The 27,308-nt window shown below is 43.1% G+C and overlaps 1 protein-coding gene across 4 annotated transcripts; it reads right to left on the reverse strand.

Moving 5' to 3' along the window:
• Nucleotides 1–304: 304 nt before the first annotated feature.
• Nucleotides 305–27,308, reverse strand: LOC109890718 (uncharacterized). Of its 4 annotated transcripts, none has more exons than XM_031824600.1 (5): nt 26,985–27,308; nt 1,946–2,261; nt 1,300–1,566; nt 1,073–1,225; nt 305–770 (listed from the first exon to the last, which is right to left on the reverse strand). In XM_031824600.1, the coding sequence occupies exons 1-5, from the start codon at nt 26,994–26,996 to the stop codon at nt 601–603; spliced, it is 918 nt and encodes a 305-aa protein (XP_031680460.1). In that variant the 5' UTR covers nt 26,997–27,308; the 3' UTR covers nt 305–600. The 4 variants fall into 4 exon arrangements, with proteins under 4 accessions (XP_031680460.1, XP_020338306.1, XP_020338307.1 ...); XM_020482717.2 differs by lacking the exon at nt 26,985–27,308 and adding an exon at nt 9,534–9,657; XM_020482718.2 differs by lacking the exon at nt 26,985–27,308 and adding an exon at nt 9,546–9,655.

Genomic DNA, 27,308 nt, shown 5'->3' on the forward strand with positions numbered 1-27,308 from the left:
TTCATTTTCTTCTGCTTGATGTCAGTGAATACAACCCAGAAAAGTGTTCAAACAAAGTATTACTGTCAGGGACGGATATCCTACTGTACAGCAGCAGGGCCTCGTTCAGGTCGGAGTAACGTTACTGAACGTTCAGATAAAAAATGTATTGTGTACAACATGACTGGCCAATATTATACAGTGGGGCAAAAAAGTATTTAGTATTTAGGCTGACTAAATACTTTTTTGCCCCACTGTAGATAGACATATCAGAATTATGAGTTTTGTCTGAATAGGAAATTGAGTCAGCTCTATCAATTCTATAGTTTTTGAGTGCTTCTTTTTTGTTTTTGAGTGCTTCAACTCACTGAATACACCTGGGGCACATTCAGCAGGGTGCAACGTTGTTGGATGTTCAGATAGAAATATAATATGTAGAACAGACAAGCCTCTCTTACCTGTAGAATAAGGAACCATGTTAGCTCTATTAATGACATTTCTATCACCAGTTTCTGAACATTTCCCCTCACCGAATACATGTAACAATAGCGGGAAGGTCAAAGATGCATTGTCCAATCAGAGCAAGATTTTTGGTAATGATGTGTCCACTGTCCAGCCATATCAAAGCAAAGGGAGTTCAGGGGTGTGGAGAAGCTCCTGTCCTTGGTCTGAGTCTCTGAGGGCGAAGACTGTCACACCTGAACTGTACGCTGCGGGGATCACGACATGGCTCATCCTAAACTGATCTTCATCATCATGGTCTTCCTCACGAATCATCTGCCTCAATTGACCTAAGGGAGTAAAGGACCACACGCACACAAACGCACAGGTGTGCACACACACACGCGTCATTGACATCCTGCTCTGGCAGAACTAAATTGTGTGTTATTCTGAGACAAAGAGAGAGAGAGAGAGAGACAGACATAGGGCGCCTTCCTGTGCCCAGGCGTTACTGACTCATGCCAGATCTTAAAGTGGCTGGATAGGTATTTTACATAACACAGTCGATGACATGGCACACAACCATTGGTTGATGCATGCAAGATCTGAGCAGGGGAACATGACCAGAGTAACAGAGAAATCTCTCTCTCACCCTCCACATCCAGGGCTTTCCAGCGTGGGTCAGACTGGTCGTCTGATAGGCTAGACAGAGGGGCGTCAGCTGTCAATCTCAGCAGCACATCCTCTCGACGTATCAGCAACACAGATTCACTGCAGAGTCGCTGATGCACCTCCCGCTCACTCACTGGGACATAGAATGCATGAAGTCACACACAGGCTATACTCTCTCACACACACACACACACACACACGACTTACCCACATCCAGGGGGTTGGTCATATAGACAGTGTCGGGTCCGACCCCAAAGATGAGTTGGTGGTGCCATGCGTCGGGAACCTCCTCTCCCTCTGGCACTGCCAGCTGCATGTTCATGGTGGCCACGGGCACTGCCCCTTTCTGGATCCACTGTGCCAGCCAGGGTACCAGCCTCACCCGCCGGCGAGGGTGGAGGGGGAAGTGGCGACCCAGCACGCGCCCACCACTGGCCTGCTCCGCCCCAGCTATCAGCTGTGCGTGTGTGGCGCCTGTGAGAGGGGAAGAGACAGAGGAGGGTGTATCACAGATATACAACAGTGGAAAATAAATACAGAAACACACAAACACGCAAGCACGCATGCACGCACACACACAAACACAGTTAACAGAGCATTTGGTGGTCATGGTTGAGGGCCTGTGGTCCAGTTAGAGAAATTGTGGTATAATGAGGAAGTTCTAAGGGTTGTGGTCAGAGTAGACTGCTGGATGAGTGTTGTGGTTGGCTGTTGTGTTAAGTCAAATCAGGGTTGGAGCCAAAGATTCTTGTCATAAATTGTGGTAATTAGGTTAGATTGCGGTCAGGTGATTATTGTGAAAACAGTGCACAGTTGTTAGCTAAAAAGATCAAGGAGAGTAAGCGGTCAATACCAGCCTCGCTCCGTGAGAACAGGTAATCGGGCAGCGGCGCCTCGTTCCTCCTCAGGCACGTCCGCACACACCGGTCAGCCGTCTCGGGTGCCACAATGATGCCGAGGGCCTGTAGGACGTCCACTACGGCCGTTGCCCCACAGGCGGACGCTCCTATCTGCATGGTCTGCCTCTCCACTGCCTCCTGGATGGACCATAACATAGCCCCTTGTCCCTGCCTTTCCTCTCCATCTTTGGGACATTGGGATGCACAGCAAGCAGTTTCAGTCTGCTTCTCCTCATGAGGATGCTCTCCCTCCATCTTCACAATCCACACCTGTTGAAAAACGACTTATATGATGATCATATTTATTTTTTAGACTGCATTGCATATTGATATGCTTGACCGATAGACTCTTATCAGAATCACTGTTATGAGTTGTATAGTTATGCTAGGTCGGTGAGAATCGCACACGGAGCCTTTTGATCTGAATCTACATTTGGGGAATACTGACAAGTAGCCCAATAATAGACTACCTTACAGTACATGTTCTATTTAAAAGGCTAATAGTCTCTGGCAGCCAAAACAGCCAAATACACCATCTAAACTTAAATAGATTCTCAAATGGCCTACGGTTTTAGAAAACATATCACATCAAAATAATTATGTCACAAATGCAAAATATGCACTTACTGTCCACTGTTTTACAGTTGCAGAAGACAGTATTTTTCAGTGACAACAAAAGGTGTAATCATTAGCCAAACAGTTGCAACTAAGACTAGAGTTTGTATTGGACAAATTCAGGTAGGTCCCTCCCCAATTCGTTCCGTTTGCTTCCGCTTAAGAAATGTTTTGCGTCCTTCTTCCGTTTACACCAAGGGTTGGATTCCAAATCATTTCCCAATTGTTTCATTTTGAACAGAACATATTTTTGGGTTCCGTTCCAGTACTGTTCCAACCAGCAAAATAAAGTTCTGAACCAGTTTGAACCAAAACAAGTAACGGCTTATATCGTTCCTTACTGTTACTTTTTAAACCTCCAAAATCGTTACATATATATATCTTTTTGTTCCCGAAAATACGATGATGTGGAAGGAACGTTCAATGTCTGAACTTCTGAAAGTTGGCTTAACATTGGACCAGAGCTACAAGCTTGTGTGTGCCAGTAGCGGTTAGGGTGACCACATGTCCCGGATTGTGCGGGACAGTCATGCATTTTGACCCTTTGTCCCGCAACAAAACAATCATGTCCGACATTTTATCAACAAATTCAAACAACACTAATTTAGAAAAAAGGTTAATTTGTCTCTTATTTTAGTCACACATTACAACTTGTCTCTTGCAGTCACAAAAAAATATATATATCATAAGGATGTGGTAGCCTAAGCCTACTGGTAATGTTAAACACTTCTCCAATCGTTGTTGAGATTTGATATTCTGCGCAAGATGAGAAGTAGGCCAATGTCACAGATAGGCCTATTGTCAACCAATCATATTTCTTAAATCCTTTCGGCTTAAATTCCAGCTAAACTTGAAGAGGACAGTAGGCCTAACTGCCAAATGTTTTTATTAATATAGGCTAAAATGTTCAGGGAATGTCCAGCAAAATCATCCGGTTGTCCTGCATTCTTTTAAATGATTCCACCCAAGTAGCGATGCGTGAGTAACATCACTGGGGAAGACAAGCCCCCCCCCCCAAAAGCCAAGCCCCCCCCCCCCCCCCCCCCCCCCCCACCCACACTATAACCTGTTAGTTCATACACGCATTGACACTGGGATATATAGGCCTAAGGCCAAGACAATAAGATGACAGTGGCAAAATAAATTCAACCACACACTTGTTTCATTACAAAACCAGAGAGCAACATCTGTCCGGTGAAGTCCACAAAACACATTGCATGTAACAAGCAGTTACATGACCTACAGCAAGGTCAAGCAAGGTAATGTTTCTGACATTTTCGGACTACGAAACAACTATAAATTTAGAACCACAGAGAGTTACCGCAAGTCATAAAGAAAACAGGGGTTGCCGCCACTCTTCCAGCACCATCTCAACATCATCTAAACACCTATGCTTAGTCTAATACAGTGACAACTAAAAGATACCAAAAACGATTAAGTCCAATCAACTTAAACTAAATATGGTGTGGCTGTCCATGGTTCTGATTTCTGTGTGTGTGAGTGTGTGTGTGCAAGTAGAAAAAACATGTTGACTCACCCTACTTGTAGAAATGCCAATGCCGTCCTTTTCTTTCATGTTGCCTAAACAGTCTATGACTCTCTCATACAGTACACAGTTTTAGTTTTTGTTGTCCTAGGCTACCTGGCTAAAATGCTTGCTCGCTAGCCTAACTTAACTTCAGGAGCAACAATGCGCCAGGCCAGCTAGTAAACATTAGCATACTACATCTAGCTATATGTTAAACTTACATCCTCTCAGGTCAGTGTATGGTCAGGGCACAATGTAGGAATGTATGGTTGGATCAGAATCCCATTAAAAAAAAGTCAAAATTCATATCTCCATGATGTTTGGTTTCTGATGTGATTGCTCTGAAGCCAAATCCAAACTGGCTTCCTTTGACACTTTTTTTTGGCACACTATGACCATTCACAGCTGAGATCACTCACTTTAGCTCAATGCTGGTTGGCTATTATTTAATAAAGGGAGGCCAAATGCTTGCAATAATGTAATACTCTATTTTGACCAGACAGCATCAAATAGATAACTGTTTTGTTCGCTCGGATGCTTTCTCCAGTGAGATGCATTCAACTTGTTGAATAACACTTATAAAACACAGAGAGACGAAAGATAAATGATTATTATTTAATTTTTTACAAATTATTTTTTATTGTAAATTCTTTGGGGAATCCTGGCTTCCCTTGGCATCCATGAAAACACGCCACTGGTGTGTGCACAGAGTACCACCAAAATGAAAACACTTCTTAGCTTTTTGTAGTTAATGAATCCAACGTAAAATGTGATAACTATAGTATCCTTAACTAGCATTGAAAAAGTTAATTATTATTCTCTAATTTAAAAAATCAGCGCAGATTCGAGTCCCTTGTGAGAATTAGTCTGCCAGTGGGTAACCTGCCATTCGTTCTATTGATCAACATGCAATCACTGGAGAATAAACTGGATGAGCTCCGTTCGAGACTCTCTTACCAACAGAATATCTTATGAACTGTAATATATTATGTTTTACCAAGTCGTGGATGAACGACGACACTGGGTTTTCCGTGCATCGGCAAGACAGAACAGCTACCTCTGGTAAGACAAGGGGTGGTGGTGTGTGTCTATTTGTCAATAACAGCTGGTGTGCAATGTCTAATATTAAGGAAGTCTCGAGATATTGCTTCCCTGAGGTACAGTACCTCATGATCAGGGGTGAAAAAAGTACCCAATTGTCATACTTGAGTAAAAGTAGAACTACGTGGGGCCTCCCGGGTGGCGCAGTGGTCTAGGGCACTGCATCGCATTGCTAGCTGTGCGAGCCCAGGTTCTGTCGCAGCCGGCCGCGACCGGGAGTTCCATGGGGCGACGCACAATTGGCCTAGCGTTGTCCCAGTTAGGGAGGGCTTGGCCGGTAAGGGATATCCTTGTCTCATCGCGCACTAGCGACTCCTGTGGCGGGCCGGGCGCAGTGCACACCAACCAGGTCGCCAGGTGCATGGTGTTTCCTCTGACACATTTGTGTGGCTGGCTTCCGGGTTGGATGCGCACTGTGTTAAGAAGCAGTGCGGCTTGGTTGGGTTGTGTTTCGGAGGACGCATGGCTTTCGACCTTCGTCTCTCCCGAGCCCGTACGGGAGTTGTAGAGATGAGACAAGATAGTAACTACTAACAATTGGATACCACGAAATTGGGGAGAAAAGGGGGTAACATTTTTTTTTTAAGTAGAACTACTTTAATAGTAAATGTACTTTAAATATACTTAAGTATCAAAAGTAAATGTCATTGCTAAAATGTTCTTAAGAATCAAAAGTATAAATTATTTCAAATTCCTTATATTAAGCAAACCAGACAGCATCATTTTATTTACGGATAGCCAGGGGCACACTCCAACACAGACATAATTTACAAATTACGCATGTGTTTAGTGAGTCGGCCAGATCAAAAGCAGTAGGGATGACCAGGGATGTTCTCTTGATAAGGTTGTGAATTAGACCATTTTCCTGTCCTGCTAAGCAGTCAAAATGTAGAGTACTTTTGTGAGCCAGGGAAAATGTATGGAGTAAAAAGTACATCATTTTCTTTAAGAATGTAGTGAACCACGGTGCCGGAGGAGATGGCCGCCGTTTTACGGTCTCCTAACCAATTGTGCAATTATGTGTTTTTTCCCTGCGATATTTGTAAATTATTTTGTACATAATGTGTCTGCAACCGTATCTTACGGAAGAAAAGAGCTTCTGGATATCAGGACAGCGATAACTCACCTCGGATTAGACAAAGATTTCTTCAACAACAACAAGCAGGACTCACACGATATTCTCCAAACACCCTACAGGGCAGACATCCCAATTTTTCGCAAAAGGAAGCGAGGCAGAGGACGAAGAGCCGGATGCCTCGTCCGGACCCGCAGTAGGCAGAACTAGGAAAGCTGCAGTTACCGTCAATATTACTCGCCAACGTGCAATCATTGGACAATAAACTGATATCCTACCAACGGGACATCAAAAATTGTAATATCCTATGCTTCACGGAATTGTGGCTGAATGACAACATGGATATTCAGGTAGCGGGAAACACGCTGCACCGGCAGGATAGAACAGCACACTCCGGTAAGACGAGGGGGGTGGGTCTGTGCATATTTGTAAACAACAGCTGGTGCACGAAATCTAAGAAAGTCTCTAGATTTTGCTCGCCTGAAGTAGAGTATATTGTGATAAACTGCAGGCCACACTACTTGCCTAGAGAGTTCTCAGCTATACTCTTCGTGGCTGTTTATTTACCACCACAGACAGATGCTGGCACTAAGACCGCACTCAGTCAGCTGTATAAGGAAATAAGCAAACAGGAAACCACTCACCCAGAGGCGGTGCTCCTAAAGGCCGGAGACTTTAATGCAGGGAAACTTAAATCAGTTCTACCAAATCTCTATCAACATGTTAAATGTGCAACCAGAGGGAAAAAAAAATTCTAGATCACCTGTACTCCACACAGAGATGCGTACAAAGCTCTCCCTCGCCCTCCATTTGGTAAATCCGACCACAACTCTATCCTCCTGACTCCTGCTTACAAGCAAAAATTAAAGCAGGAAGCACCAGTGACTCGGTCTATAAAAAAATTGTCAGATGAAGCAGATGCTAAACTACAGGACTGCTTTGCTATCACAGACTGGAACATGTTCCGGGATCCTTCCGATGACATTGAGGAACACACCACATCAGTCACTGGCTTTATCAATAAGTGCATTGAGGACGTCATCCCCACAGTGACTGTACGTACATACCCCAACCAGAAGCCATGGATTACAGGCAAGATTTGCACTGAGCTAAAGGGTAGAGCTGCCTCTTTCAAGGTGCAGGACTCTAACCCGGAAGCTTACAAGAAATCCCGCTATGCCCTGCGACGAACCATCAAACAGGCAAAGCGTCAATACAGGGCTAAGATTGATTCATACCACACCGGCTCCGACGCTCGTCGGATGTGGCAGGGCTCGCAAACTATTACAGACTACAAAGGGAAACACAGCCGCAAGCTGCCCAGTGACACGAGCCTATCAGACGAGCTAAATCACTTCTATGCTCGCTTTGAGGCAAGCAACACTGAGGCATACATGAGAGCATCAGCTGTTCAGGACGACTGTGAGATCACGCTCTCCGTAGCCGACGTGAGTAAGACCTTTAAACAGGTCAACATACACAAGGCTGCGGGGCCAGATGGATTACCAGGACGTGTGCTCCGGGCATGTGCTGACCAACTGGCAGGTGTCTTCACTGACATTTTCAACATGTTTCTGATTGAGTCTGTAATACCAACATGTTTCAAGCAGACCACCATAGTCCTTGTGCCCAAGAACACAAAGGCAACCTGCCTAAATGACTACAGACCCGTAGCACTCACATCTGTAGCCATGAAGTGCTTTGAAAGCCTGGTAATGGCTCACATCAACACTATTATCCCAGAAACCCTAGACCCACTCAATTTGCATACCGCCCAAACAGATCCACAGATGATGCACTCTCTATTGCACTCCACACTGCCCATTCCCACCTGGACAAAATTAACACCTATGTGAGAATGTTATTCATTGACTACAGCTCATGCGTACAACAAAGCTCATTAGGACCCTGGGACTAAACACCTCCCTCTGCAACTGGATCCTGGACTTCCTGACAGGCCGCCCCCAGGTGGTGAGGGTAGGTAGCAACACATCTGCCACGCTGATCATCAAAAGGAGGAATCTACTGAGATGAACTTGATTGAACCTTTCTCTCAATGCCCCACACTTGTCACTAATTATCAGGACTTCCCTGACAGGCTCATTCACACCTTTTTTTGTACTTAAATCCTGTCCAGTTTTTTTTTTTTTTACAGTTGTGTGTGTCCAAGTTAAGAGAACGTTTATTTCCTATTATCCATGTGTATTTCCTTATTTATTTTTGAAAGATTTTTTAAATTTTTTTAATTTTATTTTTTAAATATTTTATTTTTGCATTTTCCAATTAAGAACATTCAAAACAAAAGTGAAAAGATATTAGACAACGATAGGACAAAGTGACAGTAACAGATGAGCGTAACAAAAATAAATAATAATAATAATTATATAAACAAACATTGAGATATATTGGTTTAATAGTAATCCTTATCACCTTTACCTTTTATGTTATGCAACCTGCTTGGAATGCATCTTCTCTGTTGCAGAACCACACACAAATCCAACTTTACCATGTCCAACCACAAGTCCTCAATAAATATGTGAACTTTGGCACTGTCTCTGCCGTCAGCTTGCTCTCTGACCGGTGCAGAGAACCCCTGGTGACATCTATCCAAGCAGGTTACCCATCTTGGGTTTATTAGACTATTTTTCAGCAGCCATGTTGGAAATGACCGCCAGGGGGTAATGGACTAAATCTGCGATGGCACTTATAGCCAAAAATATATGTATTTCAACATGTCCAAGCTGTGTGGGAAATTTGCTGCTGGAATATGGTCAAAATGACCTCAATATGGCACATATTATGGTCTTACGAGTATCTTATGATCAGAATCGTTGTCTACCTGTGAGGGTTTATTTAATGGTAAATATCATTACAAAGTCATTTTCATTTTGTTTGAAATTATTTTAACCTATTTTCTAACAGGAAATCTGGATGGCTGGTTGACTGACCGGCTTCCCAGACTGGCTCCAATCATTAGCTAATGTCCATTAAGCTATCTGGTGTTAGTGTACCAAGTGTGAAACTTGTATCATAAAATGGAACAATTACGTCACCTATCCCTGGACTATACCGTAAAATAGGCGCTAAAGTTAGTTTGCGTCTATGAATGGGTTAACAGACACGTGACCGTGGTAGCTAGCTACTGTATAGCAAGCTAATCTTATCATCAATAAGTCCCAAAGAGAAGTCTTCACAAAACCGAATGTTTTTAAATGACACTAACCTTAACACGAACCTAGATTTGCTCTGCTTCCTGATGTCTGCACATTTACTATAATTGCAGAGTATGCAATGACAAGAAAAAGCAACTGTTCTACATGCTATATTTAACGTTGATTCCGGTTGGTTTGGTATATCCTCTGCCTGGATTGGACGAGAACATTTCCATGATGTATTACTATTGGTAGACAAATATGTCAATCACTCATGGCACGCAATGAATACATCTTGGAGAGTAGTTGTCTGTATCTACGGCAGCGAATGAGAGGGGTGAACACCATGACCACACGAGGGCAGTGATGTCCATTATTTTCCAGGTAAGACATTTCAAATCACAAATGACTGTCAACATAAAAGTTGAGGGATACTTTTAATACCTTCACTTTCATCCTCAGACTGACCGTTACAAGAACTGCATTTTGTTCGGGGGCAAAACACGTTAACAGGTATGTTTCTGCATTTATTTCTGTTTAATGTCATGTGGAGGTAAATTATTTATGAATGATTAAATCAAGAATAACAGCATTTATGAAGTCAATATTTAACAATTTCTTGATTCAATTAATGTTGTCATAGAAAGTTGCACCTCTACATTCGCAAATGTTTGTGTTTCATAAATGTGTTTATGTATGACATAGTGTTGTAAAACAGGTTCAATATAGCCAGTTAAAATTATACGGGCAGATTCCAGGCTAAAAGTACATTAACAATGTCATTATACAAAAACTTGTATGTATTATGTTTGTTTGAATTATTGTCTTCATTATCTCTATTTTGCTGTAGGTTTAACAAAAGCATGTGGACAGTAGTTGGCATCTGTGTGCCCCACTGGTAAGTCTGTTATATTCTGCCATACAGACATGTAAATAATTCAGAAAATAGGGATTGAAATGGATCATATTGTGAGAATTCCAGATATGTATTTTTCAACATAGCACCAGTACAATTGCAGGCTAAGCACCAAAACAGAACATGTTGCGCCTTGGTTTTCTATCTTTCTTTCAATAAACCCCAGAAGCCTTCCTAAATGTGGTCTCAAATTCAGAATATCATCATACTGTTGCGATCTTTGCTATATGGGCCACATTATAATTCCCAACAAGTGTTCGCGACCCGGGTTTGCTTCCCTTCCCCGTGCTCACTACATTGGTGTCAGAAGTAGGATGGCGGTTGTGAGGCTATCAGAACGCAAGGCCCAGACGTGTGAGGGGGCTGAGTAGTCGAATCATGGGTACGTGCCTTCCCATTCGGAGGGGCAGTGTAACGAGCCACGTTGCAATTCCCACAAAGTGAGTTAACCCTATTGGAAAGATGAGTTGGGTGTTTGCCTTTCATGCCAGTGACTCAGGTTTGTTTCCCTGTCCCACCATACCCTACTATACCATTGGTAATACAAAGTAGGCATACAGTCTATCAAACGTCGAAGGTTTGGCCTAGGTAGAATTTAATTAAACTAGACACAAATAGACTCTGGAAAAGAAGAAGGGACACCTGACACAGCCACAAGACCACAAATTCAATCCCAAATATGCCAGTAGTTAAACCACATATGTACCTAGTAAACATGTGGTTGCAGAAAGCACATTATATGTGGTGCCAAGATATGAAGATGTCTCCTTGAAATGTTATGTAAACACAGACACTAGCCACCATCTCCCAATGAGGTTTCGAGGCGGCACTTAAAAAGCTATAGTGTACCCCTACAGACGGGCAAAAAAGCCTTATCTGAGGAAGGGTAGGGGGAAATTGCGATACTATTGTTGCCGATTGTACCTGAACTAAAACTTATTCTTAAAATGGTGAGCGAATGTGTTTTCAGCACTTTTATCTCAAACTAATTTTCGAAAGGCTCTCTTGTCCATTTGCAGCAGAAATATAGTGATCAATATGTTTGGAACATCGAATCACAATATGTTTGGAACATCAAATTGCAATAAAATCACAGTATCGAATCCTAATACATATAGAATCGTGATACACTATGTATACAAAAGTATGTGGACACACCTTCAAAATAGTGGATTCAGCTATTTCAGCCAAACCTGTTGCTGACAGATGTATAAAATGCAATCTCCATAGACAAACATTGGCAGTAGAGTTGTCTTACTGAAGAACTCGGTGACATTCAATGTGGCACAGTCATAGGATGCCACCTTTCCAACAAGTCAGTTTGTCAAATTTCTGCCCTGCTAGAGCTGCCCCGGTCAACTGTAAGTGCTGTTATTGTAAAGTGAAAACGTCTAGGAGCAACAACAGCTCAGCCGTGAAGTGGTAGGTGACACTAGCTCACAGAACGGGACCGCCAAGTGCTGAAGCGTGTAAAAATCTTCTGTCCTCAGTTGCAACACTCATTACCGAGTTACAAACTGCCTCTGGAAGCAACTTCACCACAATAACTGTTTGTTGGTAGCTTCATGACGCCATTGGACTCTGGAACAGTGGAAACACGTTCTCTGGAGTGGTGAATCACGCTTCACCATATGGCAGGACAAATCTGGATTTGGCGGATGCCAGGAAAACGCTACCTGCCCGAATGCATAGTAACAACCTTAAAGTTTGGTGGAGGAGGAATAATAGTCTGGGGCTGTGTTTCATGGTTCAGGCTAGGCCCCTTAGTTCTACTGAAGGGAAATCTTAACGCTAGAGCATACAATGACATTCTAGACAATTCTGTGCTTACAGTTTGGAGAAGGCCCTTTCCTGTTTCAGTATGACAATGACCCTGTGCACAAAGCGAGGTCCATACAGAAATGGTTTGTCGAGATCGGTGTGGAAGAACTTGACTGGCCTGCACAGAGCCCTGACCTCAACACCATCGAACACCTTTGGGATGAATTAGAATGCCAACAGTGAGCCACGCCTAATCATCCAAAATCAGTGCCCGACCTCACTAATGCTTGTGGCTGAATGGAAGTAAATCCCTAAAGCAATGTTCCCAAATCTTATATAGCCCTTTTGCCAGAAGAGTGGAGGCTGTTATCGCATGGAGGACCAAATCCATTTTAATGCCCATGATTTTGGAATGAGATGTTCGACAAGCAGGTGTCCACATACTTTTGATAGAATCTTAATACATATGGTATTGACACCTCAGTATTGTGATAATATTGTATCATGAGGTTCCCGGCAATTGCCAGCCCTAATCTGAGGAGCTTGTGACGTAGCATTTCTCTTCTGTCTAAAACTGTCAAGGATATGAGACAGATGTTTTTTTCCAATTTATTTATTTATATATAGCTGATATATCAAAGTGCTGTACAGAAACCCAGCCTAAAACCCCAAACAGCAAGCAATGCATGTGTAGAAGCACGGTGGCTAGGAAAAACTCCCTAGAAAGGCCAAAACCGAGGAAGAAACCTAGAGCGGAACCAGGCTATGAGGGGTGGCCAGTCCTCTTCTGGCTGTGCCGGGTGGAGATTACAACAGAACATGGCCAAGATGTTCAAATGTTCATAAATGTCCAGCATGGTCAAGTAATAATAATGACAAGTAGTTGTCGAGGCTGCAACAAGTCAGCACCTCAGGAGTAAATGTCAGTTCGCTTTTCATATCTCTACCGCTCCTGCTGTCTCTAGAGAGTTGAAAACAGCAGGCCTGGGACAGGTAGCATGTCCGGTGAACAGGTCAGGGTTCCATAACCGCAGGCAGAAAGGTTGAAACTGGAGCAGCAGCACAGCCAGGTGGACTGGAGACAGCAAGGAGTCATCATGCCAGGTATTTCTGAGGCATGGTCCTAGGGCTCAGGTCCTCCGAGAGAGAGAAAAAAAAGAAAGAGAGAATTAGAGAGCATACTTAAATTCACACAGGACACCAGATAAGACAGGAGAAATACTCCAGATATAACAGACTGACCTTAGCCCCCAACACAAACTAATGCAGCATAAATACTGGAGGCTGAGACAGGAGGGGTCAGGAGACACTGTGGCCCCATCCGATGATACAGGGCCAAACAGGCAGGATATAACCCCACCCACTTTGCCAAAGCACAGCCCCCACACCACTAGAGGGATATCGTCAACCACCAACTTACTACCCTGAGACAAGGTCGAGTATAGCCTACAAAGATTTCCGCCACGGCACAACCCAAGGGGGGGGCGCCAACCCCAGACAGGAAGACCACGTCAGCGACTCAACCCACTCAAGTGACGCACCCCTCCTAGGGATGGCATGGAAAATTACCAGTAAGCCAGTGACTCAGCCCCTGTAATAGGGTTAGAGGCAGAGAATCCTAGTGGAGAGAGGGGAACGGCCAGGCAGAGACAGCAAGGGCGGTTCGTTGCTCCAGAGCCTTTCCATTCACCTTCACACTCCTGGGCCAGACTACACTCAATCATATGACCTACTGAAGATAAGACCATTCCATAAAAATGGAGCTCTATAGGAGAAAGTCCTGCCTCCAGCTGTTTGCTTTGAAATTCTAGGGACAATTAGGAGGCCTGCGTCTTGTGACCGTAGCGTACGTGTAGGTATGTACGGCAGGACCAAATCGGAAAGATAGGTAGGAGCAAGCCCATGAAATGCTTTGTTGGTTAGCAGTAAAACCTTGAAATTAGCCCTTGCCTTAACAGGAAGCCAGTGTAGGGAGGCTAGCACTGGAGTTATATGATACATTTCTTTGGTTCTAGTCAGGATTCTAGCAGCTGTATTTAGCACTAACTGAAGTTTATTTAGTGCTTTATCCGGGTAGCTGGGAAAGTAGAGCATTGCAGTAGTCTAACCTAGAAGGCCAGAACAAAAGCATGGATGAATTTTTCTGCATCATTTTTGGGCAGAAAGTTTCTGATTTTTGCAATGTTACGTAGATGGAAAAAAGCTGTCCTTGAAACAGTCTTAATATGTTTGTCAAAAGAGAGATCAGGGTCCAGAGTAACGCCGAGGTCCTTCACAGTTTTATTTGAGACGACTGTACAACCATCAAGATTAATTGTCAGATTCAACAGAAGATCTGTTTGTTTCTTGGGACCTAGAACATGCATCTCTGTTTTGTCTAAAAGTTTAAAAGTAGAAAGTTTGCACCCACTTCCACATCCACCTCCTTATGTTTGAAACACAGGCTTCTAGGGAGGGCAATTTTGGGGCTTCACCATGTTTCATTGAAATGTACAGCTGTGTGTCATTCGCATAGCAGTGAATGCTAACATTATGTTTTCGAATGACATCCAAGAGGTAAAATAGTGAAAACAATAGTGGTCCTAAAACGGAACCTTGAGGAACACCGAAATTTACAGTTGATTTGTCAGAGGACAAACCATTCACAGAGACAAATTTATATCTTTCCGACAGATAAGATCTAAACCAGGCCAGAACTTGTCCGTGTAGACCAATTTGGGTTTCCAATCTCTCCAAAAGAATGTGGTGAGCGATGGTATCAAAAGCAGCACTAAGGTCTAGGAGCACGAGGACAGATGCAGAGCCTCGGTCTGACACCATTAAAAGGTCATTTACCACCTTCACAAGTGCAGTCTCAGTGCTAAGATGGGGCCTAAAACCAGACTGAAGCATTTCATATACATTGTTTGTCTTCAGGAAGGCAGTGAGTTGCTGCGCAACAGATTTTTCAAAAGTTTGAGAGAGGAATGGAAGATTCGATATAGGCCGATATTTGTTTATAATTTTCTGGGTCAAGGTTTGGCTTTTTCAAGAGAGGCTTTATTACTGCCACTTTTAGTGAGTTTGGTATACATCCTGTGGATAGAGAGCCATTTATTATGTTCAACATAGGGGGGCCAAGCACAGGAAGCAGCTCTTTCAGTAGTTTAGTTGGAATAGGGGCCAGTATGCAGCTTGAAGGTTTAGAGGCCATGATTATTTTCATCATTGTGTCAAGAGATATAGTACGAAAACACTTGAGTGTCTCCCTTGATCCTAGGTCCTGGCAGAGTTGTGCAGACTCAACTCAGCTTTGGAGGAATACGCAGATTTAAAGAGGAGTCCGTAATTTGCTTTCCAACGATCATGATCTTTTCCTCAAAGAAGTTCATGAATTTATTACTGCTGAAGTGAAAGCCATCCTCTCTTGGGGAATGCTGCTTTTTCGTTAGCTTTGCGACAGTATCAAAAATACATTTCGGATTGTTCTTATTTTCCTCAATGAAGTTGGAAAAAAATAGGATGATCGAGCAGCAGTGAGGGCTCTTCGATACTGCAGTTCCAAACATAGAGGTTTGGAACTGCTCCCTGCTCATCGCCTCTGTCACAGACGAAGGAACTTACACACATTACTACAAGACTTCCACCACTCCACTCATATACGCTAATGTTATTCTTACCATCGCTGGTGAGTGATGCCGGTGCCGTTCCCTTCTGTCTGAGTAGTTTTCAATTGCTTCTTTAATGTCATACATGAGAGATTTTGGCTGAATAATAATGAGTAATATCTCTAGTTAAAATGAGATTCTGCTTCGTTTCATTTGTCGTTGTTCATTTGAATGTTCAATCATTCCCTCATCTCATCACTGCATGAAAAGAGGGATCTACAGTATGATTATGAAATTTGAGGAAATGTACCATATTTGCAGAGATTTTACTTGTGTCCACCAATCTACAACTCAAAACACAAGTGGTAAATGACCTGGAAACATCTCCCCCCAGGGAGGGGTATCCTGAAGGTACACCAGAGTCACCAGGACAACCAAAGGGGTCTCTACCATCTGAGCAGCACTCGCACCGAGAGCACAGTGGTGAAGTGTGTGGTAGAGTACCCGCGACTGCTAAACATCTCTGTTACCTGCCTGACAGGGAAGCCCAGTGTAAACATGACTGGTCACGTTCCAGGTCGTCTTTATTGCAGCCGCACTGCACAGATTAGGGTGAGGTAAAGAACCCCTGCTTCTCAACATTACTGTTCCAGGTTGTCTTTGTTACAGTCGGACTGCGTAGAATAAGTGATCTACAAATAACTACTCATTATGTGATTTAAGATGAGCAATTATACACCTTGCCTTGCTCAAATTGATCACCTCAAACACGTTGCATGACTGTGGTCACCTTCTAGGTTGTCTTTATTGCACTTGAGCTGCACAAATTGCAACATATGGAGCAGTGTTTAGCGTAAGGGGGAGAAGGGCCTTGGTCAGGGAGGTGACCAAGAACCCAATGGTCACTCTGAATGAGCTCCAGAGTTCCTCTGTGGAGAAGGGAGAACGTTCCAGAAGGACAACCATCTCTGCAGCACTCCACCAATCAGGCCTTTATTGTAGAGTGGCCAAACGGAAGCCACTCCTCAGTAAAAGGCACATGACAGCCCGCTTGGAGTTTGCCCAGACCATGAGAAACAAGATTCTCTGGTCTGATGAAACCAAGATTGAATGCCAAGTGTCACGTCTGGGGGAAACCTTGCACCATCTCTACGTGAAGCATTGTGGTGGCAGCAGTTTGCTGTGGGGATGTTTTTCAGCGGCAGGGACTGGGAGACTCTCCAGGATCGAGGGAAAGATGAACATAGCAAAGTACAGAGAGCTTCTTGATAAAAACCTGCTCCAGAGCTCTCAGGACCTCAGACTGGGTCAAAGGGTCACCTTCCAACATGACAAAGACCCTAAGCACACAGCCAAGACAGTGCAGGAGTGGCTTCGAGACAAGTCTCTGAATGTCCTTGAGTGGCCCATCCAGAACATCTCTGGAGAGGCCTGAAAATTGCTATGCAGTGAGACTGCCCATCCAAGCTGACAGAGCTTGAGAGGATCTGCAGAGAAGAATGGGAGAAACTCTTCAAATACAGGTGTGCGAAGCTTGTAGCGTCATACCCAAGAAGACTCAAGGCTGTTATCGCTGCCAAAGTACTGAGTAAAGGGTCTGAATACTTATGTAAATAAGGTATCTGTTTAGTTTTTTAAATAAATTAGCAAACCTTTTTTTTTTTACGGTTTGCTTTGTCATTATGGGGTATTGTGTGTAGATTGATGATAATCCATTTTAGAATAAGGCTGTAAGTAAAACAAATCAAGGAGTCTGAATACTTCCCAACTGCACAGTATATCCCTTCTGCTCAGAAGAGAAAATGCAGATTATCCATCCAGATGAGTGGCCACCATCTTCCCCGTTCTTGGCTGTAGTTGGAACAATGACAGTGTTAATAGGACTGACAACATTACTACTGATGGTCAAAAGGTGACAGCAATATCACAGCTCAAGTGTAAATACAACAATTCTCCATTCTCTCCTACTAAAATGAAATGGTGCAGTTATTGTTGTTTTATTAATACGAAGACATGTTTTTTTTTAAACTAACCACCTTAGAACCTCATTTGTCACATGATTCACCTACCAAAAGGTACATTTCAATAGGTGGTGCAGGTCTCCACATTACATTTTCAGAGTTGCTCCTCTGTCCTGACCAACTGTGTTTTTCTTTGTTGTCTTTATGCAGGGACCGGCGGCTGCTGATCCACAGAGGAATTACACAAGCCCCTCTAGGAACATGCTCGATTCACCTATCCTCTCCTTTCACCAGGATGCACGCACACAGACCCTTCTGTCCTCATCCATTTTGGATAGTGTGTCTGGGAGGTGCATAGGAGTGTCTGGGAGGTGCATAAGTGTGTCTGGGAGGTGCATAAGTGTGTCCGGGGGGTGCATAGGAGTGTCTGGGAGGTGCATAGGAGTGTCTGGGAGGTGCATAGGAGTGTTGTTGGCAACCTCATCGGACTACAGAAAATCACTCAAGCTTTGTCATTCAAGTTAAGTTTAGTGATAAAATTACTTTTGTGGTACTACAGTATTTGGGTAAACTGTCATTAGTATGAAGTTACATTGTTTTGGCTGTGATTCAACTCGCTCAGTATTCAAAACAGGTACTATAGGTTGTGTTTGGGACGGCTCTCTATTTTTCTCTGTATCTATAGGGCAGGAAATGTCTACTTTGCGAGGATTTCAAAGTCCTACTTGAGTTGTTAGTTAGTGCGTGCGTATTGTATGCAAACCTTTGGAGTATGTGCATAAATCCTAATGTGTGGCCGATCTGATAAGACTGGGTATATGTAACTGAGATTAGGTCATATCATAAAAAGGTGTGTTTTTGTCCAGCCAAATACAAATATGAGAAATATTTGGATGATGCATCTATTTCCACATCTATCTCAGTAGTTGCATTGCATATTGTCCAGAACAGTCATGATTGTAAAGAAGATGTGACAATAAAATGATGACAATTTAAAGGCCAGCTGGCTCTTGCCTCTTTGATCCTTATGCCACATGTAAGTAAAGTAAGCCTTGTCGGAGCCTGTTTCTATAGTGGGAGGCATCTTGGTCTACAAGTACATATACACACTATGGACGCAGGTTGACATTTGTCATGAGTCTTGCCCTGGAGGCAGAACTTATTGGTTTCTACTAGATGGGCCAGCTGCCAAGTAAAAATTGGCTATCTCATAAAAATCTATAAAAACTAAAATGGGCTTTTTTTATCTTAATTTAAGGTTAAGCATTAGGGTTAGCAGTGTGGGTGAGTTTGGGTTTAAAATCTGATTTTATGACTGTGGCTGTGCCAGCTAGTGACCAATAAATGCCAACCTGCCCATGGACAGGACACAGTGCTGAGTGCCAAGCAGAGAGGCATTTCATAACTTGACTGGGGATCAAAAACCTAATCTTCCAATCTTAGGGCAGATACTAACCACAAGGCCACTGAATTGGTTGATGAGTTGGTTGGTATGCCAGATATGCCAATCGTATTTTATGTACGAGTCCGATGATGGTTCTTGTTCCAACAAAAAGGTCCCACCCATCACAACTGATTGCTCAATAGTTCATAGCAATACTCTAATGCCTTACATAGTGATGATTGATGACTATTATTTGGGCAAAGCAACATACTTTTGTATATATAGTGTATGTGGATACCCCTTCAAATGAGTGGACTCGTCTATTTCGAGCATACAGCCATGCAATCTCCATAGACAAAAATTGGCAATAGAATGGCCTTACTGAAGATCTCAGTGACGTTCAAGATGCCACCTCTCCAACAAGTCAGTTTGTCAAATTTCTGCCCTGCTAGACCTGCCACGGGCAACTGTAAGTGCTGTTATTGTGAAGTGGAAACATCTAGGAGGAACAACGGCTCAGCCGTCAAGTGGTAGGCCACACAAGTTCACAGAACGGGACCGCCGAGTGCTGAAGCCCGTCGCGCGTAAAAATCGTCTGTCCTCAGGTTGCAACATGGCTGAGTTCCAAACTGCCTTTGGAAGCAATGTCAGCACAAGAACTGTTCATCAGGAGATTCATTAAATGGGTTTCCATGGCTGAGCAGCCGCACACAAGCCAAAGATTACTATGTGCAACGCCAAGCGTCGGCTGAAGTGGTGTAAAGCTCGCCACCATTGGACTCAAATGGAGTGACAAATCACACTTCACCATATGACAGTCCAACAGACGAATATGGGTTTGGCAGATGCCAGGATAACTACCTCCCCAAATGCATAGAGACAACTTTAAAGTTTGGTGGAGGAGGAACAATGGTCTGGGGCTGTTTTTCATGGTTTGGGCTAGGCCCCTTAGTTCCAGTGAAGGGAAACCTTAACGTTACAGCATACAATGACATTCTAGACGATTCTGTGCTTCCAACTTTGTGGCAACAGTTTGGGGAAGGCCCTTTCCTGTTTCAGCATGACAATGCCCCCGTGTACAAACTGAGGTCCATACTGAAATGGTTTGTCGAGATCAGTGTGGAAGAACTTGATTGGCCTGCACAGAGCCCTGACCTCAACCCCATCGAACACCTTTTGGATGAATTGGAACGTCGACTGTGAGCCACGCCTAACATCAGTGCCCGACCTCACTAATGCTCTTGTGGCTGAATGGAAGAAAGTCCTTAAAGCAAAGTTTCAAAATCTAGTGGAACCCCTTTTACCAAAAGAGTGGAGGCTGTTTTCGCAGGGGGGGACCAACTCCATATTAATGCCCACAATTGTGGCATGAAATGTTCGACGAGCAGGTGCATGCACAAGTTTCAATTGATAGATAAGCAGTCACAGTATGCACTTTTCTCTGTTGATGTGTTTGTTTGTCTTGGCAACCCCTTTGATCGATGCCTGACTTGGCATCTGGGCTCCACGGTGTCTGATGGTTTAAGTGATACTGGATCAAGATGACTCAAGCTCTGTCAAAGCATTTGCTCACAATAGCTGACCCCTACACAGATACTCTAACCATAACATGATGACCATGACTTGTGACAAACAGCCCATGACAACAAGCTATGTATTGGGATGCATCCATGTGCGATCAACAGAACATAAAATGCCTCGGCAATAGGTAATATCGTAGATTGTGCCAATTTCATGAAGCCTCTCAGAGTACGAGTGCTGATCTCGGATACATTTTTTCCTTTTAAATCATAATGAATAAGAGGGAAGACCTGATCCGAGATCAGCGCTCCTACTCTATGAATATGTGCCCTGGACACCAGGAAACGTTTTTGATTTTGTCCCGTATTCATAAAGTGGGAGTGCTGATCTAGGGTCAGTTTTGCCTTAATCGTAATGAATAAGAGGGAAAACCTAATCCTAGATCAGCACTCCTACTCTGAGATGCTTTGTGCAATGGTATTTTTACATATCTGTCCATCTTCTACACAGGAATAGAGATTGTTGTTCTTTATGATAAATATCCCCCAACGCCTCTAGGTGTCAGTCTTGCTTCACACACTCTTACTGCACACTATGAGTATCATTAAGGTACCATCAATAGGCATACTACAGTAGCTGCATTGTTGATGTTGATGCTTAGTGGAATTGCCATAGAGTCTATGTTAACTCCTTTTCTATGTTCTGGTTTCCACAAATCCCTTTGATGCATGGGGAAGCTCTGTCATGAGCCATGCTTACCTAGATCATAGCGTCATAGAGAATGTATGTCCTCCTTGAGTGCCATACCTGCTTTGTATGCAGTATCACCCTGTGTGTGCTGTGTCCTCATCACATTTATCTGGTTATATCCCTATCCTCTCTAAAGGGTATAAGGGGGTGTTTATCTACCAGGGTCTATGGCTCGTGAGTTGAAACAGATTTAGATTTAAAGCCAAAGTCATGTGATGTTTTGCCGTCATTTCAATTATATACCCCATTATTTTGAAACATATGACTCATGGATGGATTATACATTACATGGCCAAAAGTATGTAGACACACCTTCAAAATAGTGGATTCGGCTATTTCAGCCACACCCGTTGCTGATAGGTATATAAAATCGAGCGCACAGCAATGCAATCTCCATAGACAAACATTGTCAGTAGAATGGCCCGCACTGAAGAGCTCAGTGACTTTCAACGTGGCACTGTCATAGGATGCTACCTTTCCAACAAGTTTCTGCCCTGCGAGAGCTGCCACGGGTCAACTGTAAGTGCTGTTATTGTGAAGTGGAAACGTCAAGGAGCAACAGCGGCTCAGCCGCAAAGTGGTAGGCCACGAAAGCTCACAAAAACGGGACCGGCGAATGCTGAAGCGTGTGTAGCTTCAGCACGGTTGCAACACTCACTACCGAGTTCCAAACTGCCCCTGGAAGCAACATTTGCACAAGAACTGTTCGTGGGGAGCTTCATGAAATGGGTTTCCATGGCCGAGCAGCCGCACACAAGCCTAAGATCACCATGTACAATGCTAACCATTGGCTGGAGTGGTGTAAAGCTCGACGCCATTGGACTCTGGAGCAGTGGAAATGAGTTCTCTGGAGTGATGTCTCAGACTTCTGGCAATGTAGAAATGACATAAACATACTATGAAAGGTAGCGTCTTGCATTATTACTCAACTGACACCAAATAGAGAGAGAATGATAGTGGTTATGTCTTATATGGTTATTGTCATTGTGTTTTTTGACACTAACATATTTAAGATTAACTTTAACTAGTTGTCCCTAGTTTTCTGTCATACAACAATAATTTTATCTATTGACGGGTAGCATCTTGGGTTGTGACTGAACTGATATGACACCATAGGCATGTAATGACAGTGGATATGTTTGTGTCATATGTGGTTATTGTCATTGTATTTTATTTTATGACACTGACGGATTTGAGTTGAAGGTTAACTAGTTGTCCCAAGCTTTCTATCAACTACAGTCGTTCAGCTATATGACATCTCTTCACCACAGCCTTACTTTAGCTGCGGTGTCAAGATGGTGTAGACTAGACTACATGGCAATTCAAAACAATAACGTCAACCAGCGGAAATCACATGAGATGCCTTATAATTGTTTTGATTCAGTCTAAGCCATGTCGTCAGTATCTAGCTGGGGCTCATTGTCTTATTTCACGGAGCCATTCGGGGACCAATTGTCATAGTTGGTAGAGTGGTGACAACATGGTGTGTTATCTAGCTTGAAATAAACTGTCTGTGTGTGTATGTGTGTGTGTGCGTGTGTGCGCGTGTGTCTTTATGCTGCATTCAGTCTATATTCATTGCACAGCCAAATGGTAAAGTGAACTACCAACTGTGCTTTTTAAGGCCAAGCCATTTAACTTGTATGCAAAAGAGAATCTCCTGCTGAAAATAACACATTTCAATTCATTAGAAGACCTTGCCTCATCTGAAAAGGTAGCATAGTTCTACCATAAAAGGCCACATTATTCGTGTCAGTCTCCCTTGCTACACATGCTGCTAAAAAGGAATAAAAAAAATTATAAAACAGAATGGTACAATCCTACAGCCCCTGTGGACATTATTTTTAATAATGGTGCGAAGGCGAGTCTATTTAAACACTATCTCTGTGACCTCTCTCTGTGCCTCGACTCTATGGGGACCCAACGGATTAACCACTTGCTTCTGAGGTAAGCTGACTCATAATAAATGTAGCTCACGCTTTCAAATGCCCATAATGTGGCATTAGTATTGAAATGAGCTACACCTTTGTGTGCGAGGGTGGTTCCGGGTCTAGGTAGACACACATGGAATCGTGCCTGAGGGAGGTGGAACGCACAGAGGCTCCAATAGCTTGTCTACTGTATCTACAAAGTCAATATGGTTAACATCACTTACATGTAGAGAGAGAGGGGTGAGACGAGGAGGCAATTGGTTGAATGCTCATGTCTCCGCTTGCCACACACTAGTCACATACTTGCTAAAAACATACAAATGTGCATGATTATGTTCCAGATCAACGAGAAAAGCGGTAGGCATGTAATTTAGAAGGATGGACTGAACTAACGGTTTAAGCTAGCATGTATTCTGTTCAAATGTCTATCAACCCTAAAGCATATGCATTGCTCTTTCAAATGTCATTGCCTTATTCTCCCATCCATTCACATTTCTGAAGAGAGCAATTTATTTATTCAATATATTCAACCTTTATTTATCCAGATTAGTCATCAAGTAAGTAGCGCATGGGAAGCTAAATACCAAAGCAAGGTGATGCTATGATATCTAAGGAAACAGTCACAGAAAGCAACCATCTTTGACTCAACACCTGAACATTCTGTACTGTGCCTGGTTGTCAACATATATTTGATTACATGTAGACTCACAGTGAATGGGATCATCTATGGTTGTTGTGTCATATAAGGATTTATAGGTCCCTTACCTCTTAGTTTTGACCAGGAGACCTTGTCTGGTTCCCAGCCGGCGATATAGGTTCGGGTCCTGCTTTAGCGATCCTGGTCACGGCACCAAGAAATGTTGTGGAAAAAACACTCAGAAGGCAGTCCAATCTCAATATACAAAAGCTTCATTACGAGCATGCATTCAAGGGAAAACCAATTTGTCTCGCTCTTTGTTATTGTTATACAGACCGGGAATGGGTGGGGTGTTTCACATGCCCTTCGAATGAGTCCGGTATTTATGCCCATCACCACAGATAGTAGGCCTAGAGAAAGACTAATCATACCAAGGACATGTCCACTCCCCCACACATCCTGGGATAAGAGGGACAATGAAAGATTGCCACACAGAAAGCCAGAACAGGTCAGCTCAGAAACAGCTACAAAACAAAACTGGTCACACCACACATCAAGGAAAAGAGCAACCCCACAGACAAGACAAGGAACGGGATGACCCCCCCCCCAGTTCATACAAGACAAAAAAAATCATATTTCCTCCTCCATACACTCTCTTTCTGATGCCTGTAGCATAATCTCCCCAGCGACCTCTCCTCTCAGATAGAAAAACATACCAATCACAGGTGGCGCACATCATTTTAAAATGACCTTATGACAGTAATGGGGTAGCAAATGCAATTCTGCATAACCACAGCTCCTCTTGAAAACAAGACAAACACACTGTGATCCAGTTTACCTTACTAGTCCATGTTTGGAGATGTTTGGAGATGACATTTTTATGAATTACAGGATCTCTGTGATCGTCACCCTCTGCAATTCATTAACTATCATTTCACTGGTGGGTACTCATCTCGTGTAGCACACACCTAGACTCACAAAGTTAGATATCTTTGAGATTCTGACATGCTACTGGTCAAAGCCATGGCTAAATCATGCAATGGCTCATTTGCATTAAAAAAAAAGGTCAATCTTCAAGTGATTCACTTCCATAGAGATGGAAGAGAGAGAGAGTGCCTCCTAAGTGTGCCGCTATCCATCTCTATGTTCACTTCACACGTTCAAACCCTATAGCCACCCCTTATAATGAGTCTGTGATATCAGACAGTTTTATTAGCTCAAACACATTTAATCTGATGCCTTTTTATGTTTCAGATAAATACCCAAAGTTTACAGGATCATGAAGTGCTCGACGTCTGTTGTTAAGTTCCTATGCAACCATTGCAGAGATTTCAGGTGAGTTTACAGCATCGTGAATACCACAAGTGTGCCCTCAAGTTCTTAGGACCTTGAAGCACATATCTGATGGTGTGAAATAGGATAAGAAGAATGAGGAATAGCATAGGTGGATTTGCTTTCTTCCTAGTTGTTACAGTTTATGTATGTAAGCATACGCTTTACAGTTGGGATTATAGGGCCTACTTTCAGATCAAGTCGATATTGAAAGTATTACAAACAAAGACCGCGATTGATGATGCAGGGATGAGAGGGAAGAGATGAAATAAACTATGAAACAGTACAATTAGTCAACCCCCCTCCCCCCACACACACAGTAATACATCACCATGGTAATATGAAAATACTACTATTATTCTGACATTTCACATTCTTAAAATAAAGTGGGGACCCTAACCAACCTAAGACAGAGAATTTTTACAAGGATTAACTGTCAGGAATTGTGAAAAACTGAGTTTAAATGTATTTGGCTAAGGTGTATGTAAACGTCCGACATCAACTGTTTAAGTAGATGAAATGTGCATGAACAGCACTCATGTGACAAGCCGATCAAGGCCTATCACAGCCCTAAAGTTCCTGTTTAGTCATTATTGCACTTAGGGCTGGATTCAATCCGTAACGCCAAAGATCAGCGTTGAAATTTAAAAGTAATTTCCGATTGAGCCGACATATGCAGCATCTACTGCGAATGCAGTCTCCGCTAAAACATGGAAACATTGTCTTTAAATTTAAATCTGGCTATAACACTGATCTATTGCACCTCGAATTGAATCCAGCCCTGGGTAGTTCTGCAACCCATTCGAACCTGAATAGATAAGTGAAATAGTTAGAGAAAGTTCTATAGAATTGACTTGTTTGCTCCACCAGGCATTGAATGGATTCAATTTGGGAAGAGAAGCAAATTACACAACAGCATGTATCTTAGTGGCACAAATGCTAATTCAGTTTATCGCTGGTGTAACAAAAGATGTTGGCTGCTTTGCATCTTTAAAATGTCTGTTGTGTTCCCATTCCCCTCCTGTGTACGGGAAAGAGCAGTAGGACACTGATTAGAAGAAATCTTTTTGGTAAAGCTACAGAATAACCATTGAGGTCAGTGTTGCGTCCCAAATGGCACCCTATTCCCTATTTAGTGCACTACTTTTGACCAGGGCCCATAAGGAGTAGAGTGCAATTTGGGATGCATTCCAGGTCAAAGATCAAGTAGAGAAATTCAGTCGATCATTATAATCTATATGAGATTAACAAGAAGGGCACCAAAGGGTAAATCCCCCACTAAAAGAACAATTAAAATGTCTATTGAATGAATTCCAATGAGGTTATGATAACCTCAAAGAGGTGATATGGTTTTACTGTTGCATATATTTTTTTGAGCAGACCTGGGCTTCAACTACTTCAAAGATCGATTGCCTGTTTGAGTTTGCATGGTTCAATCCAAAAAATAGAAAAGTCCCACAATTGCAAACCAGCCCAACTGGCCCTCCAGGCTAACTCAAGCAAACGCTGAAAGTATTTGAAAATGTTTGTAATATTTGTAAGTATTCAAACCCAGGTCTGTTTCTGATTCATTTACTCCATCCAATGTTGAACAAATACGTTCTTCGTAAAGTTAGTCATAAATCCCACAGTGCTCAAATTGAGGTTAAACACTCCAAAATGTTTAAAAAGTTATCTTCACCGTGCTAACGTTTCTTTCTAGGTACTGTTTGTGTGTAGCACCTCACTTTATTAAATCCCACCTGACAATACATTAGTCTCCGGCTCAAACGTGAGCTAAGTAGGTCCTCCTCCGCTGTGGGTAAGAGGTGCACTGTGGATATTGGGTTAGACAGCGTCCGTCTCCAACACCTGCATCAGACAGGCGGGCATTAGCTCACAATGCCCGCTGCGCTGCCTGTCCGCACAGATGAGTACCTCGTGGTTCCGACACCAAATGCCATTTTCTTCGCTACATTTCCAGAGCCCCTGCCGTTCCTGCATGCCGGCGTGCCAATTAAGTCGTCAACCTGTGACATTTAGAAGATTTTCCAGCAACCTGGCTTGCCCTCCCACCTTTAACCACA

This window comes from Oncorhynchus kisutch, linkage group LG5, assembly GCF_002021735.2.
Source record: "Oncorhynchus kisutch isolate 150728-3 linkage group LG5, Okis_V2, whole genome shotgun sequence".
Lineage (NCBI taxonomy): Eukaryota > Metazoa > Chordata > Actinopteri > Salmoniformes > Salmonidae > Oncorhynchus > Oncorhynchus kisutch.

Coding starts and splice junctions, on each gene's coding strand:
- LOC109890718 (XM_031824600.1), bottom strand. Junction 1,567..1,945: donor GTTCTCACGGAGCGAGGCTG/GTATTGACCGCT, acceptor CCCCTCTCACAG/GCGCCACACACGCACAGCTG. Junction 1,226..1,299: donor GACCAACCCCCTGGATGTGG/GTAAGTCGTGTG, acceptor TCTATGTCCCAG/TGAGTGAGCGGGAGGTGCAT.